The 18,036-nt window shown below is 36.6% G+C and overlaps 1 protein-coding gene across 1 annotated transcript in view; it reads right to left on the bottom strand.

The window, feature by feature from the left end:
• Positions 1-18,036, bottom strand: part of LOC150087240 (myb-related protein B-like) — a 279,695-nt gene that overhangs the window by 82,872 nt on the left and 178,787 nt on the right. Inside the window, exon 8 of the mRNA XM_090371905.1 lies at positions 17,646-17,880. Within this exon, the coding sequence (XP_090228031.1) occupies positions 17,646-17,880 (235 nt within the window). The remainder of the gene's footprint in view (positions 1-17,645; positions 17,881-18,036) is intronic.

The raw sequence follows: 18,036 nt of genomic DNA, 5'->3' as shown, positions 1-18,036 counted from the left end.
TTAGTTCTGAGAAATATTCACAGGGTAATGAATGCCAGAAATTAATCATGTCAGAAGCATTTTGATCTGAAAAAAGCTCATCAAATTTCATTTTTAATAATGAATTTGTTTTTAAATCAATAAGTTCCATTTGTGTATTACTAGGCATCTCAATTGTGTTTTGTTCACTAAGTAAAAATGGGTTTATAATTGCAAGCACCTAGTTTTCTTCTTTAGCCAAATCATGAAAACAACTTTCAAATGACACTTGCAATAACTTTATTTTTTCAAGATATTTGGTCCAATTGCTATCATCCACAGCACACTCATTCTGCTCTTTCAAGTGTGGAAATTGACTTAAATCCTGATTTTCTAACTGAGAGATGAACAGTTTTAATTTCATTTTAAATGAATTGATGCTATTTACTAAGCTAGGAAATAATTTATTCATGCCTTGTAGTTTCGAATTTAGATCATTAAGATGACTAGTAACATCAACTAAAAATGCCAAATCAAATAGCCAGTTGTTATCTAATAATAAGGTTCTTTCATCAGGTAGTTCATTTTCCTGTTCTAAAAAATTATAAACAGCATTTTTCAATTTCCAAAATCTACTCAGAACCTGTCTTCCAGAAAGCCAGTGCACCTCACAATGAAGGACAAATTCACCATATTCCAAATCTAACAACTCACAATTCTCTGAATTCTAGTCTGTTTAATGCTCTTGCTCTAATTTTATTCACAAATTTCACAACCGGTAACATAACATGCTGCATATTTAAAGTTTTTCCACACAGTGCCTCTTGGTGTATAATGCAGTGATATTTTAGTACAGGATGATTTAAAAAATTTTCAAGCAAAGTTGTAGTGCCATTGGCTTTACCTATCATTGACGGCGCTCCGTCAGTACACACACTGATGAGTTTACTATAATCTAATTTTAGAAATAGTAGGGGGGAAGTTCCCCCCTACTATTTCTTGAGTTGGCAAAATCCGATTGATGGAAATTTCTTGTAGATGAAATACCTCAAATTTATCATTTCATTGTTTCTTTTTAATTTGAAAGACTTCCGACAAAGGATCTATTTGTATATTCTCAGTCCCCTGAAAAGTCATGTATTGCATTTATTTTCCCACTTGTGCATAGAGTCGGGCGCCGGGTCCTGCTTCATCTATGTTAAAATCTTGTTGAGAAGTATAACACATAATACCCCTCTTCAATAATTTTAACGGCGCCTCCGTAGCCAGGTGGGAAGGAGCAGCTGTGCGTAGCACACGCTTCTTGATTAGACTGGGGTTCGAGCCCGTCACCACCAAATACGGAGGATGCGGAAAGGTCAGGAAATGACCACTGCATATTCCTGGAGCAATATGGCCTTAATTGCTAATGCTCCTAAAAACCAAAACAACAACAACAACAACAAGTTCTTTTTTGAAAGTTTCGGCCCCTTCATCTGCACTTGCGGCTTCTCCTGGATTTTAAATCTATTCAACCAGCCCTTACCAGTTTTAAATGGTTCCACATTTTTATTTTTAGGTGAGTTTTCTTCAGATCATCATATTGGCTAATCTCTCTCTCTCTCTCTTATAATATTTAACTTAACTGAATTCTGCATTGGATATTATCTTCAATAAAATTAGTCAAAGTCTTTCCATTTCAATGCTAATAGTCGGCCTAGCCCTATATGCTTACAGTGGAACAACTATATTTCCCGATGCTAAAATTAATTCTTTATTTTTTTATAATTGTTCTTACAGTTAAACTTGCAAGTCCTAAATTATGGCACACATCCGCTTGTTGTTGACCGGAATCGATTCGCTTCAAAACGTCTAATTTAATTTTCAAATTCAGTCTTTTTCTTACATTTATAGTCTTCGTACTGCACCCAGACCTTGCTTTTTCATTCTTATCGGCCATTATTAACTCTTCAAAAATGTAACTGCGTTGGTTGCATTAATTACGATACAATGTTCAAGTAAACTGTCCGTTACGCACGATGTCTAATACTGTACTGAGTGATGATTAGACTTCGGATAAATGCATATAGCGCAAATATTACAAGCAATATACTCGATCATTTTTTAAAATGTTGATCTCGGAACTAGGTAACAAGTCACTGTACTGCAATTAATTTAGCGTGGGAGGAAAATTTCACTGAGCGTGAGAAAATTTCTAAAGTCAGTGTGGGAAATGTTTTAATGCTGTTTTGGTATTCATTTTCAAGCTATTGACTCCATCAAATGAAACGATTTAGTTAAATATGCCAAAGATGCAATCTGTAAAAGAGCGTTATAGTCAGATACGGGTTATAATATAAGAACAGCGTTATAGCGAATCAGCGTAAAGCGAACCGCGTTATAATGGGGGCCTGCTGTATGTGTGTGTGTGTGTGTATATATATATATATATATATATATATACTATCATTGAATTATATTAAATAAAATTAAATTATAATGAAATAAGTAAATAAATAGTTGAGCATTCATTAGAGGCAGCGACATGCAATTCCTCCATATGAAGCTGAAATACATCCAATATGTTAAATTAAATAAAATAAAACATAAGCCAGTAGTATGGCAAAAACTGTAGAGCGAAAATTAACATAAAAATAACCCAAATAAACAATCGAACGAAAAGAAAGAATAGATATAAATAGTAGCCCGTAAACCCTTGTATAATTTCGAACTTTTAATCCAATTAAAACTATACAAAATTTAGACTAATGCCAATTATTTATTAATTTAGCGGTACCCCCCAGAGGTACCAGTTCCGAAAGACGTGAAATATCACCAAAAGAGGGTTAAAGGAACTACCAGACGGTAACAAAATCAAAATAAATTAAAATAAAATAGACTGACCATCATGCCCCATATCGACGGGCTACTATTTATATCTCCTCAAATAGGCCTCTGAGGTTGGGTATATTCATATTACACGTTCTTAGCGTTTTTTTTTTTTTTTTTTTTTTTTTTTTAGCGTTTTTTCACCAACCTTTCATGAAATAAAATAAAATAAAACACAACAAATTCCCGATAACTATATTTACAATAACCTGTATTTACAAAATTAATATATACGTATTACAATATTAAAAGTATTAAAACACAAGATTAAAATGCATTAAAATATACTAAGTTAAAAGCGATAAAATTCCGTAGCTTTCAAAGGCTCCAGCCTTCTTCTTCAGCAGTATTCTCTATTATTCAGTGCACCTTTAAATATCAGCAGGGTAATGGTAGACATCACATGTTTTCATTCTCACGTGTTCCGCTCTCTTGCATTGTGGAACCGGAAGTGGCTCGAACGGAAGTCGTACGGAACCGTTCATCCTTTTTTAGGATAATAGTCTCTAAAAGGGGGTGAATCCGTACACCCCTATCCCTATTAATGTTAGTTGTAGAACTGATCCGCAAACTCTCGAGCCACTTACGGTCCCAAAACCTATGCGCCCGATCGGTGATAGTGGCATCGTCTGGGGAGATCTGGTGTTGCTTCTCCCAAAAATTTTATTTTATTTCATGAAAGGTTGGTGAAAAAAACGCTAAGAACGTGTAATACTATTTATATCTATTCTTTCTTTTCGTTCGATTGTTTATTTGGGTTATTTTTATGTTAATTTTCGCTCTACAGTTTTTGCCATACTACTGGCTTATGTTTTATTTTATTTTATTTAACACATTGGATGTATTTCAGCTTCATATGGAGGAATTGTATGTCGCTGCCTCTAATGAATGCTCAACTATTTATTTACTTATTTCATTATAATTTAATTTTATTTAATATAATTCAATGATAGTATATATTTCGGCTTCATATGGAGGAATTGCAAGATGCTGCCTCTAATGAATGCTTAATTATTTATTTTATTATAAATTAATTATTTATTTTATTATAATTTAACTTTTGTCAACATTTAATATAATTCAACAGTAATGGGTCGATATGCTAATTTAGCAACGCCTGTGCCGCCATCTATTTTCCTTTTTTCTTCTATATAAGCTGATTCAGCTTACAGTATGTCAGTGGTGTGGCTCTGCTCTAGAGTGCTGTCTGTTCTATATTTTATTTCTCGCTGCATAAGGACCACCGACGTGCAAATCCTCTGCATTGGTGGATCGATCGGAGGAGGGAGGGTGAATTGGTACTTCGATCTTTTCACCATGGCGATGATTTGTATAGCGATTGAAATGCAGCGATTCCATGATCATTATTGGCCTCATGGTCCTCTGTCGATATGGGACATGATGGTCAGTCTATTTTATTTTAATTTATTTTGATTTTGTTACCGTCTGGTAGTTCCTTTAACCCTCTTTTGGTGATATTTCACGTCTTTCGGAACTGGTACCTCTGGGGGGTACCGCTAAATTAATAAATAATTGGCATTAGTCTAAATTTTGTATAGTTTTAATTGGATTAAAAGTTCGAAATTATACAAGGGTTTACGGGCTACTATTTATATCTATTCTTTCTTTTCGTTCGATTGTTTATTTGGGTTATTTTTATGTTAATTTTCGCTCTACAGTTTTTGCCATACTACTGGCTTATGTTTTATTTAATTTAACATATTGGATATATATATATATATATATATATATATATATATATATATATATATATATTTTTTTTTTTTTTTTTAATGAGGGAAGACCACAGGAGGCATTGAATAGAGCATGTTGGGAGGAGTTTTACCAAGATCATTAATAATCTTGGTAAATCCCCAAACATGAAAGGTATTAGAACCTATAATACTTAATACCATGCTTAGGTTGGAGGTTGAGAAGACAAAAGAAGATATTTGTTGACTTGAACTTCTGTAGACCGTAATTTTCAGGAAATATGTATGAAGGAAGGTTGTTCCAGAAAACAGCAGTTGAATGAATAAACGAGGAAGATGAAAAGTTGATTCTGTGAGTTTAAACTTGGACAGTAAATGGATGTTGGCTGGTGGCGGCACGTATTCGGACTGTTTTGAAAGAGAGAGAGAGTGGGAATTATAGAAGACAATTCAGAAGAATAGTGCTCATAGAAGTATCTGTATAAAAGGCATGCAGAAACAGTACATCTATGAGACAGCGAGCGGGAGACTCTATTAGAGAGGAGTCATTAATTAACCTATCTGCTCTCTTCTGAATGGAATCTAGAAGCCTGAGGGAGGTTTTGGGGGCACTGCCACAGATGTGGGAAAACAATATTCCATGGTAGGGCGGATTTGCGATTTGTACAGAGCGAACAGCTGTATGGAAGAAAAGTAATGCCAAGAGGGAAAGAGAAAACCAAGTTTTTTAGATGCAGAGGAAGAAATATTTGTAATGTGCTTGTGCCAAGAGAGATTAGAAGTCAGGGTAATCCCCAAAAGAGATATATCATATTACCTAGAAATCTGAGTGTCACTAAAGATAAGCATAGGAACAGAAGAATCGTTTTTGCAAGATATAACATAAGACTGAGTTTTAAAAAGATTGAAATCAACTAAGCTGTCTTTGCCCCACTCGAGAATTCCTGGTAGTGGATATTCGAGAAGTTCAAACTGATTGAGCAGGACAAGGTTTCTCAAAATGGAAAGTGGAATGCAATGTGCTATCATCGGCAAAACTATGGATAGGATTTCCAGTCAATGGAAGAAGGTAAGAAAGTCATTAATAGACAAGAGTAAAAGAGAGGGGGGGAAAGAACTGAACCCTGGGGGACATCAGCATTAGTGGAGAAGTTAGAAGACAGACAGCCATCTACCATCATCCTCAGTGAGCGATCAGAGAGAAAACTGGATAATCAATTACAAAATACAGTGGGCAAACCATAAGATGGAAGCTTGTTTAGAAGACCTTTATGCCAAACACGATCAAAAGCCTTTGATATGTCAAGAGCAACTGCTTATGTTTCACTGAACTTTTCCATTGAATTTGTCCATAAATGGGTAACATAAGCCAGAATATCACCAGTGGATCGACACTGACGGAATCCATACTGGCGATCGTTGATCAGACGGAAGGTTTCTAGGTAGTTTAAGAGTTGCCGGTTAATTGATTTCTCCATTACTTTAGAAAGAGTAGAAGTAATTGCAATGGGACAATAATTGGATGGGAGGGATTTGTCACCCTTTTTAGGAACTGGCTGGATATGAGCAAATTTCCAACCAGAAGGAAAAACACCTTTGGAATAAGAAAGTGAAAAAAGGCGGCAAAGAAGAAGAGTAAATTTAGGAGTACAGGTTTTGAGAACAAGTGGAGAAATACCATCAGGACTTGGAGCTTCCTTAGCATCGAGTTTCGTCAACATCCTTCTGACATCCTTTTGACGGAAGACCATTGGAGGCATTGAATGGAGCGTGTTGGGAATGGTGGGAGGTGTTTTACAAAGATCATTAATACATGAGTTGGAAGAAAAATGGGATGCTAGCAGGTCAGCTTTGTCCTTGGCTGAAGTGACAACAGAACCATCTAGTTTTGACAGAGGTGGGAGCAGAGATGGGCAAAAGTTGTGGCCAATAGCTTTGGCAAGAGACAAGAATGCTTGGCTACCATTAGGGCAAGAAGCAAGTTTTCTACTCTTAGCCTGTTCAAAATCTAGCTGGGACTGATTAATAACTGCCTTACAATTGTCGCGAGGTTTGGTGCAGGCAGAAAACGAAACTGAAGAATTGGAAACAAGCCAATTACGATATGCAACATTCTTCTCTTGAACAGCCTTAACACATTTATTGGAAGACCAAGGTTTAGATAAATGACGAGATTTTAAAGTGGAGTGTGGAATAAAGGATTCCATTCCTACAAGAATAATTTCACTGACACGATCTGAGAAAATGTTGACATCAGAAGTTTTGAAACAGTAATCCGACCAAAGAAAAGAAGAAAATAAATCTCACAGGTCATCCCATTTTGCATTCTTCTAATGCCAAACAATACGAAGTTGGAAATAGCCATGAGATAAAGGCTCCATTGGAGAAGAGAAATCACCAAGTTGTGATCTGAGGTGTCTAATGGAACACTCACTTTGACTGTGTACTTAGAAGGGTTGTTTGTGAGAAAAAGATCAAGCACATTGGCTGTAATGTTAGGATTGTCTGGTATTCTTGTAGGTAAATGAACAATCTGTGCAAGGTCATTAGTAATTTCGAAGCCTCAGCATCTCGATCAGCTGGGTCAATGTGACTAGAAAACAGAAGCCAGCTGGAGTTGTGAAAAACATTAAAATCATCAAGTGGGAATGGAGATCGTTGAGATTAGAATTGTGACCACGTATATTTGTGAAATTAACTAGGAAGTGTTTGGGAGGTTTATATCTTTTCACAGATAAGCTTATTCTTATTAGTTTGCCAATTCATGGTATATTCAATAGTAAGAAAAAGTGGGGGGGGGGGGGACATGTATGAAGTAATGAAATTTTTGGATATGGCGTACACATGGTAAGAATATACCCAGATCCTTGACATACCGTGGCCTCAACAATGCCCCCCCCTCCCCGCATACACACTACTCTGACTCCCTCCAGTCACTATCTGACAGAGTAAAGGTAGCAAGATTATACTAGCTGATCCAGAAGCCTCCTAAAGAGTTACCAACAGGTTTGGTCCGGTGTAGTAACTAGCGGCCGACCTGCGAATGCCGTTTTAGAGCTGTACCCTCGAAACGTAAGGAAGATTGGATCTCGCTATGATGTTCATCATAACATCAAAAGTCATCAGTCATACTGCACGATGGAAGATTAGTGGTAAGATATGGTAAGAGCAGTGAGGTGCAAAATTTGATGGATCGCTGTTCAGTGATGTTCTAGATTTTTTGGAATTCTGGGGAATAGCTTGATGCCACTGAGACTTGAGCAAACGTTTTGCCCAGGCATTTGCTATATCCAGAGGAGTGAGCAGAGAGTTCTTGCCCATTCCAGGAAAGGATTGTGGAAGTGATGGTCAGAAACTTGCCAGAAAGCTGTTCAATTTTCTTCCATATTAATCTGGATTCAGTGTTTCTGTTTACGGACACAAACCGAGTCTAGGAATCCTTCTTGGCTTGTCTTTGAATGAGATGTACTTTTGCCCTTAGTTTCTTATAGTTAATGAGATTAGCTGTTGTTGGTGGTCGTCAAAATAAATACTACACTTTATTTTTTTCCCTCTTTGCTTTCGTGCATTCTTCATTCCACCAGTAGTTAAAATGCCGTCGGGCCATAGGATTCATTAATGGAATAGAGTTTTTAGCTGTTGATAACAATTGCAATGTGATATATTCTGTCACTTCATCTATTGGCTCTAATCATATAATTTCCTCTTGCAGGGTGATAGCTGACTGAAATTTAAACCAGTTGGCACGAGAGAATTTCCATTTCCTGCACCATTCGGCTAATGGTAGTTGAGTAGTAAGCATATTACAAATAATTGGGAAATGATCACTGCCCATGGGATAATTCATAACAGACCATTCCATTTGGTGGTGACAGGATCGAACCCCTCTAATCAAGAAGCGTATGTTACGCACTGCTGCTCCTTCCCACCTGGCTACGGAGGTGCCTTCCATGACTGGAAACAGTACCGGGGAACATATTGAGAGATCAATTGTAGAAGTTTGTTCAGTTGGCAACTGTATGTGAGTAGGTTCACCTGTATTAATAATGGTAAGGTTTTGCTTATTCAGAAAGGTTTCAATCAGTTGGCCATGCCTATCTAATTTAGAAGTTCCCCATAAGGAGTGGTGGCCATTGAAATCCCCCAGCAGACAGACAGGAGACTGACTGCTTTTTCAGTATGGCAGTTTTATGTTGGTAGGACTTTTGTTTGTCTTTTTTAGCATTAGCATTAGTAGAGGCATTTGATGCAAGAAAGCAAGCTTATGCAGCATCAGCCAAAAAAATAAAAAATAAAATAAAATAAAAATAAATAAAAAATAACCACTTCCACTTCACCCCTCTGTTCGTTCGAAATACCTGTCCAGCTGAGCCTTAAACTTATTTAGGCTATCAACTTTCACAACAAGGGATGGAAGTCTGTTCCACCAACCAACCACCCGCTGGCTAAAGGCAAATTTCCTCACATCTATCCTACATCTGTCCTTCCTCAATTTGAATTTATGCCCTCTCAGGTGATTATTCTGAGCTAGAGGAAGAATCCCATCAGCACTGAGCATGCTCAAACCATTCAAGGCTTCATACACCTCTATCAGATCACCTCGCTGGTGCCTAGTCTCCAGACACTGTAATTTGCAAAACTTAAGCCTTTCTTCGTAAGAGCACCCCTTTGTTCCATTCACTAATCTTGTTGCCCTTCTCTGTACTCGCTCCAGCATCTCTACATCCTTCTTGAAATTAGGCCTCTAGACCTGTATACAGTACTCTAGGTGTGGCCTGACCATTGCCTTATACAGGGGAATAATCACCTCCTTATCCCTGCTAGAAAAATTCCTATATACTCTTGCAGCTCGTCTGCACTGCTCAGAAAACTTCATATCTGCCTGCACAACCACTCCCAGGTCCCTTTCATTCTCTACCACTGTCAGTGTAGTACCACAGAGTTGATACGTTGCTCTGGGGTTGCTGTTTCCCATATGTAGTACTTTACATTTGTCAATGTTAAACTTCATTTGCCACCTCTCAGCCCATTTGCTCAACCTTTCCAGATCCTGTTGCAGTAGCATAGTGTCAGTAGTGTCCTTGACACTATTGAAAATATAAACCAACCAATGTCCCTATATTTCTCTCTTGGCGCCTCCGTAGCCAGGTGGGAAGGAGCAGCAGTGCGTAGCACACGTTTCTTGATTAGACCGGAGTTCGAGCCCGTCACCACCAAATACGGAGGATGTGGAAAGGTCAGGGAATGACCACCGCATATCCCGGAGCAATATGGCCTTAGTTGCTAATGCTCCTAAAAAAAAAGCCAAATAACTAACCTATCTTTCTCCACATATATTTCTAAAATCGGATCTTCCTGGTTGGATGAGTACTCAGTATCCATGGAGGTGTCTTGAATATTCTTTCTTGAATTGGAACTTTTACTATGTGATGCTGAGGCAATCACTGGTGGGGAAGGAGATGTCGCTGGTATTGTAAGAGGAGTGTTACTTGCCTGGTCTGAGCGCTTAGGGATATTGGACCGTTACTGAGAGAGGTCAGCTCGAGCCCAGTTGGAGATTGATATGTTTGAGGGGATGGTAACGTCAGTTTGGGTGGACACTGCTGTGTTTGTGTAATACTGGCATAGGTATGTTTGGTCATATTTGGAGCAATTATTTTCCTGGCTTCTTGATAGGTTACCTTATTCTCAACCTTATGTTTAACAATTTTTTTCTCTGTTTTCCATCTGTCGCAAGTTTTAGAGTACACAGGATGGATGCCTTTGCATTTGGGACAAGTCTTTTCTGTCAGCAAACATTCAGATTGAGTATGCTCAGAAGATCTGCAGTTGGAACAAACTGAGTTTCCTCAGCATGTCATCTGAGAGTGGCACTTGTAACATCTCAAGGGACTGAGAATATGGGGACAAACATGGCAAAGTAGATAACCAGCTTTTACCAATGATGGTAGGTTTGGGGAATTAAACGTAAGGATAATATTCCTGGTAGGTGTAAGGTTATTGTCTTTTTTAAACATGATTCTATTTGCTGCAATAACATTTTGATCTTGAAGCTGTTTATTTATTTCTTCCTCTGTCACATTCAACAGATCCCAGTTAGATCTTACACCTTTGGACGTATTTAGGGTAGCATGGGGAGATACTTTAATTGGTATCCCAGCAAAATTTGAAAGTAGTAAGAGTTTCTCTGAATGTCTACGGTTTGCTGTTTCTAAAAGTAGATCTCCCGATTGCAGCCTCTTCACAGTCTTAGGAGATCCTGCAATACTCTCCAGGTGCTTCTGGATGAGGAAAGTAGACAATTTACTGAGGGGTTGTTCTTAAAGTGAATGCAAATTTGTTTGGCAAATTTGTTTTCAACCTCTTGCATTGTGAGATGCCAAAATGAGTATCATTCTCTGGCCAAGAGCTTGTCGGCTCTAGAGGTGGAAACACATTGTGCTCCCTATTTGCTCCTTTTGGCCCTTAGCAGATGAGCTTTTCTGCCAAGGTTTCCGGCCCCACCATGGGGAGGCAGGAGCAGTGCCTGGTGTGACCAAGCGTAGGTTAGTAACGATTAGTATTTAAGGAAGAGAAAAATAAAGAAAGGTGTTTTCCCTTTCTTGCTCTTTACAAGAACTTTTGGTAGAACTTATATCAACTAAACGGTTTTTAAAAATATAGGAACTCAAAAATAACTGCTAGTCGCTGTAAACAGATCACTCAATGAAAGATCGCACAGAGAAATCGTCTGGTCACAATTCACTTGGCACCCGGGGCCTTGGAAATAGAAGATGAGTATACTATATGCGGCACTTGTTAATAAAAATATTCATTGCGTTGCATTGCTCTTCATAAAATTTCATATAACTCCGTTTGACTGCATATTTAGATTTAAAAAACTAGGGGTACTGCAGTTCCGCAGTGCCTACCAACGAGCCACTCCTGGTTGTATGTTATTACCTATAGCAACTGATCATGGGGTTTTGTAAATGATATGTAAATGGCCGCCGTAGCCTAGTGGTCAGACGCGCGGGTGCATAAGTACACGTGCCTTGAGTGACCGGGGTTCAAGCTGGTGACTGCTGAATACGGTGCAGTTTCTTGTATTCTGTCTATCTTGTGAACTCCTCTGACCATTTGGTTGTCCCGGAGTATAAACAGAAAATTTATTTTTAATTTATTTATTTTTATATACATATTGTAAAGTAATATTATACAAGCAGCATTTCTCTGTTCCCACCCCCTTCAAGGTGAGGATGAATCTTTCTTAGTATGGGATATGCAATCCTATCTGTCATTACAAACACTACTATACTATATTCTCAGTCTGCATCCTTCATGAATAACATTTGAAAAACCTCTTGTCCGCCATAAAAAGTGGCTGTGTCCCCAACTGCTATTAGGAATTTAGTGATGTCCATCACTGAAGAGTATGGGAATTTTTGAATAACTGTAGGGATGGGAAAACTTTAGTAGGGATGGGAAAAATTTTTACAGATACAGTCAACACACCTCCCCTTCATGATTAAATTCAATCTTGATATTAAAAATTTATATTATTCTCATTTTATGTCTTTCTGTTACTTTTTTGTATGCAGTTTATTGAATTATTGAATTTCTCATCCATTCATAATAAGACTTTTACGTTAGCATTCCATGACATCAAAGGATGCATACTGTGATGATTAATAAAATAAAAAATTTTCTGTCCCAAAAGACATTCTTGAACTTTCCACACTTTATATTTTCATATTGGTGGTGACATTGATTAGCCTTACAACATCAACACTGTGTTGGTGAGTGCTTAGTTGCCAGTATTAAAAAAAAAAAAAAATTTCCCATCCTTTAGTGCAAATAAAAGGAAGAAAACTTGAAGATCTGACATGCTGCATTATTAACCCTTTCACATGTACATACATATAAATAGAATAAACTAAATATGCAAGAGAATAGGGGAAAAAAAGGAAAAGAAAATTAGTATAGCAAACATGAGTGGCTGCAGTGCATTATCCACCACATGTTGCTTATAATAATTTAAATAAAAGTGAACAAAACAGGTGCTAGTGGCATGGCAAACCAGTAGAATGAAAATTAAAAACAAATTAATACATGGTTGTTTGTTTTTAATTTGATTGAGGTGTTTAAGACTCTGAGAGCCATAAGTAAAATGAACGAGGAAGAAATTTTTCACGGTTATAAATAATTCTAGAACTAGGGGCCATAAATTCAAGTTATGAGGGGAGATGTTTAGACTGGATTGCAGGAAGTGTTATTTTGGCCAGAGAGTTATAAATTACTGGAATAAGTAACCTACATGGGTGGTAGAGGCTGACAGTTTGGGTAAATTCAAAGGTCAGGTGGATTACAACCTATGTGTTTCCCTCCTCTACGGGAGGAGGGAAACACATAGGTTGTCTATTTCATTTTCTTTTATTAATTTTTTTCTTCTTCTTATTATTATTTTCTTTGAATGTTCTTAAAATAATTTAGAAAAAGCCAATTAATTTGAATTAATGAGCATTTCATAAAATAAAATAGCAGTGCCCTGAAGATGGCACCAGGTCCAAATTACATGAAATATCACTAAAAACAGAGACAAAAACCAACTACAACAGGCGACCAATAAAATAAAAAAAATAAATAAAACAGACTAACCATTATGTCCCATCTCGTTGGAAGACGAGATGCAAAGACGTACAACAGCAGACTTCTTTACTTCTATAAACACTAGAAGGATGTGGATGAATCACATCGGTCCACTTGATATCGATGGTTCAACAGATCCTGCTCGGGCTGCTGACAAAACGAATAAGGATTTTGTATCTACATTCACACACAAACTTTTAGGGAAGTGGATGGCCTTTAGGAAAGTGGAAGAGAAACTGTCCAAGTTAAAAATAAAAAAGGCATCTAGAGTGGACAGGATCTATTCAGTTATATTAAGGGAAGCAGCTAAGGAGGTAAGCAAACTGTCAGCCACAAATGTGAGAGTTTTGGATTCAGGGGAAGTCCATGCATACTGGAGATGCATGGGTGTATCCCCAATTCACAAAGTGAAATCAGAGTGACACAAGCAATTACACACCTGTTAGCATAACTTGTGTTCCATGAAAAATAATGGAGTCACTGATTAAAGAAGTAATGCAAGACAATCAAGAGAGGAATGCAGTTATACTGCAGTCACAGCATGGATTTGTTAAAGGGTTTTTTTTTTTTTTTTTTTTTTTTTTTTTATGAAAACCCCAAACACGAAAGGTATCAAAACCTATAGTACTTAGTACCATGCATGGGCTGAAGGAGAAGTATGGGGGGAGGGGGATGTTAAAGGGTGATCCTATATGATCAATGTAACTAGATACTATGATGCAGTAACAGAAACTAGATGCAAAAAATAATTTTTATATCATATACTCGAATTTCTGAAAAGCTTTTGCCACTGTTCTACATAAAAGACTGAGCATGTCATTAAGAGGGCAAGTTACTGCTATGAATAAAGGGATGGTTGAGTGTGAGAAGAAAGAGAATAGTTATTATTGGACACTGTTAGTCTTGGACTAATTATTATTAGTGAATTCCCCCAGGGTTCGTGCCAGATTCCTTTTCTATATTTATTAATGTTACTGATGAAGGTATACCAGGCTTAATGTCTAAATTTGCAGATGATACAAAGGTTGGCAGGGGATTAATGCTAGTAATCAAGGTAAGATACTGCAATAAGATCTAGAAAAGTTAGGCAGAAGGACTGAGAAACAGAAGATGAAGTTTAATACTGACAAATATATGGTACTGCATCTGGGAAACAGTGATTCCAGATTAAAGTACTAAGTGCATCATACCACACTCATGGTAGTGAAGAATGAATAACATCTCAAGGGAATTGTACAGTTAGATTATAAAGTTCTCTGAGCAGTGCAGACAGGCTGCCAGGTCATGGGGTTTTTTCCAACGACATACAGGAATTTTGTCAGAAGGGATTAGGTGACTATCCGATTGTATAAGGCAATGGTTAGGCTAAATCTTGAGTACTACAAACAAGTCTGCTTCATTTTAGGAAGGATGTGGACTGTTGGAACAAGCGCAAGGAGTAACAAGAGTGGTGAGAAGAACAAAATGATGTGCTCTTTTGGAGGAACAAAAGCATGCTGTGATAAGAATCAGGAAGTTTGCAAATTGCAGCATCTGAAGACCAGGCATCTGCAGAAAAGATGTGATATGACTGAGGTATATAAGGCCTTGAATGGATTAAATAAGCTTAATGTTGATTGAATCCTTCCTATTGCTCAGACTGCACACTTTGTACATATCCCAGTCTTCTTCCACTGATTTTGAAACATCTCTGGAACTCCTGTTTGTTGATGCAGTCCGACACTTTGTGCAATTCAGCTTGAATCTTCGCAATGTCTCTGAATTTTCATCCTTTTAACTGGAATTTAATTTTGGGGAAAGGAAGAAGTCACAGGGTGCCAGGTCAGGAGGATGTGGGACTTGACCATTTTGTTCTTGGTTTTTAGCCATTTGTCTGGGCAGTTTCTCCTAGCATCCTCCTTCAAATGCCTTAGGATCCAATGTGGAACTGGTGATTTACATTTTGACCTGGCAGAAGGAATTCTTGATGAATAATTTTCTCATTGTCAAAGAAAACAACCAGCATGCTCTTGAAATTTGATCCAAGTTGCCTTGCCTTTTTTGGATGTGGAGATGGACTTTTCCACTGGGAGGATTGCTGCTTCCTTTCTAGTTTATAACCATAAACTCAGCTTTCGTTTCCTGTTATGATCTTAGAAAGAAATTTTCTGTCCTCTCCACTTGTGCTTGCAGATCCCTGCATACACAAAGCCAGTTCTGTTTCTGTTCACTCAGCAAACAAAACACAAATTTTACAGTAATCTGCCTAGTGTTTAAATTTTCAGTTAAAATGAGTCAGCATGTACTGTATGATAGGACTAGAATGTCACAAATATTGTTAATCGTACACCATTTATCTGCATAGATGACTTGATGCACTTTTTTAATATTTTCATCAGCCCAAATTGACAGTGGATGACTTCAGTGCTCAAAATCCTCAACCAAAGTTTGGCTCCCTTGGAAAAATGAATACCATTGAAAAGTGTGTGTTCTGCCCATAGAATTACCACAAAAAACTTGTTTAAGCATTTCGTAAATCTTCAAAGCTGTTTTCTTAAGTTTGACAAAATTTGGTTAAAATTTGCTGTCCCTTAACATCTGCAATCATACTTGGCTAGAAAATTCACAAGACATACTCAACAGAAATGCATTTAAACACCACTTTCAAAAAGCACATCTTACTGGCAAAAACTCACACTTAATTTATTCAGGGTGTCTAACAGCATGCTGCTATACTACATGTGGTTACCACTCCATGTGGCCAGTCGGGAAACTTTTGGCTTACATCTTTTATAAAAGCCTTTTCAAAATCAGTGCTATGCTTTTTACATTTGTACATACTAAACTGTGACAACTTTTTTTTTTTTAATGCTGGCAACTAAGCACTCACCAACACAGTGTTGATGTTGTAAGGCTAATCAATGTCACCACCAATATGAAAATATAAAGTTTGGAAAGTTCAAGAATGTCTTTTGGGACAGAAAATTTTTTATTTTATTAATCATCACAGTATGCATCCTTTGATGTCATGGAATGCTAACGTAAAAGTCTTATTATGAATGGATGAGAAATTCGATAATTCAATAAACTGCATACAAAAAAGTAACAGAAAGACATAAAATGAGAATAATATAAATTTTTAATATCAAGATTGATTGAATTTAATCATGAAGGGGAGGTGTGTTGACTGTATCTGTAAAAATAAGAAAACATAAAAAATAACACTTAAGAAAATTAACACATTTGCTGCCTTTTATATTTGTGAAGGTCTGTTATGTGGGGTGCTTGAACAAGTAAACATGCATTTTCAGTAAATGGAAGGGATTTCATCTGTGAAGAATCATCACTCCAAGTAATGCTGGCATCTGTTGTTTGTAGCTTTTCAACATCAACAGATGCATCTGAATGAGATTCAGAATTCAGAATAAAGGGCTGATTCAATGTTATCAAGAGAAAAAAAGCAGGTTTTCTTTTTTTTTTTTTTCTTTTCAAAGTCTACACTTCACTGCACTACTCTAGAAATTAAATTTCACTGGAAACATACACATTTTATATTAAAATACAGCCATAGCACTGTTTAAAAATATAGCATGCTTTAAATATTAGCTCAACTAGGATTTTTTGTCTGTGGATTTCTGTTTGGATTGTCTATTAGACATCACATGATATGACTCCTTCGAGAAAGAAAATAAAAAATTAAAAGGAAAAAAAAAAAAAAAAAAAAGAAAGAAACTGCAGACTTTTTCTGCTTCAGAAATGTTGAATCAAAGTTGCTTATAACAATGGCATTTCTGTTTAGACTTGGCTGTCAAGAGCATTTCCAAAGCTTCAACAGAAACAGACGATTTTCACCTGGCTGAATACTCTCCACACTCAGCATTTTTATGAAGAATTATTAAAATTACACACATAACTTGGTATATTTGTTTCATTTCAAGCTTGTGCACTTCTCAGTTCCCAAGCCAAGGAACACTACTTAGATCTTTCTTTTTCATTATTATGAATGAAGTGAAAGAACTGATACTTTATTTTCAAAATTAATGATATTAAGAAGAATTAGTTCCCCAAATATCATTATATTTAAGCTAAAGTTAAAATATTTTAACTTATTACTTCTGGAAAATCAGCTGGCATCTTGCTATTTATGTATTATGTTTTGAGCCAGCAGACTTTAAGGAATCATGCTTTTGTCTTAGGAATTTCTGACAGAAAATCAGCTGGCTAGCAAACTATGTCCACAATTTACCAAATTTGTTTATAAAGCTATATAGCTTCTGCTTCAAATATCTGCTATGGATGTATTAAATATTTGAAGTTGTAAATATAACAAATTATCATAAGTCATGCTTGGCATTTTAACAATTCTTCAGCGATAACTGAGGATGAAAAAATATTCAAAGAAAAAATGACAAATTCATATATTGAGTGCAATTACTAACAACTATAAATAACAAAGCCATTACCAATTGAAAAAAAAATCAAGTAAACAACTTGACTTACTTAAATGGAGAAAGCAGAATTTCCATATCAACATAATCATCTGTAGTTGGTGTATCTGTATTAGGTTCATTTGATGCTTCTGATGTTAGCTGTTGTAATAAATCTGCATGATCAGAAATTGGTAGTTCACTCTTTATGTGCTGTGTCACCATGATTGTCTCAAAAGCAGGAAGCCTTTTTTCATGTGTCACATCTTCATTAGTTACACTGGGACCAAGTGACTCTGAACCTAAGACTAAACATAGTGATAATATTGTAAAATATGAAAAATAATCTTATATTTCAATAGCACTGGCCAACATGATTTTTACCTCTACTAATATATCAGCTATTTTCAGTCAATTTTGATGTGTAGACCTTGAAAAAGATTCTTAAAATTTCAGAACGCATC

The sequence above is a fragment of the Mastigoproctus giganteus genome, chromosome 4, assembly GCF_048544385.1.
Source record: "Mastigoproctus giganteus isolate SK-2022 chromosome 4, ASM4854438v1, whole genome shotgun sequence".
Lineage (NCBI taxonomy): Eukaryota > Metazoa > Arthropoda > Arachnida > Uropygi > Thelyphonidae > Mastigoproctus > Mastigoproctus giganteus.
The sequence above is the reverse complement of the archived record's forward strand: the minus strand, read 5'-3'. Positions and strand labels throughout refer to the sequence as shown.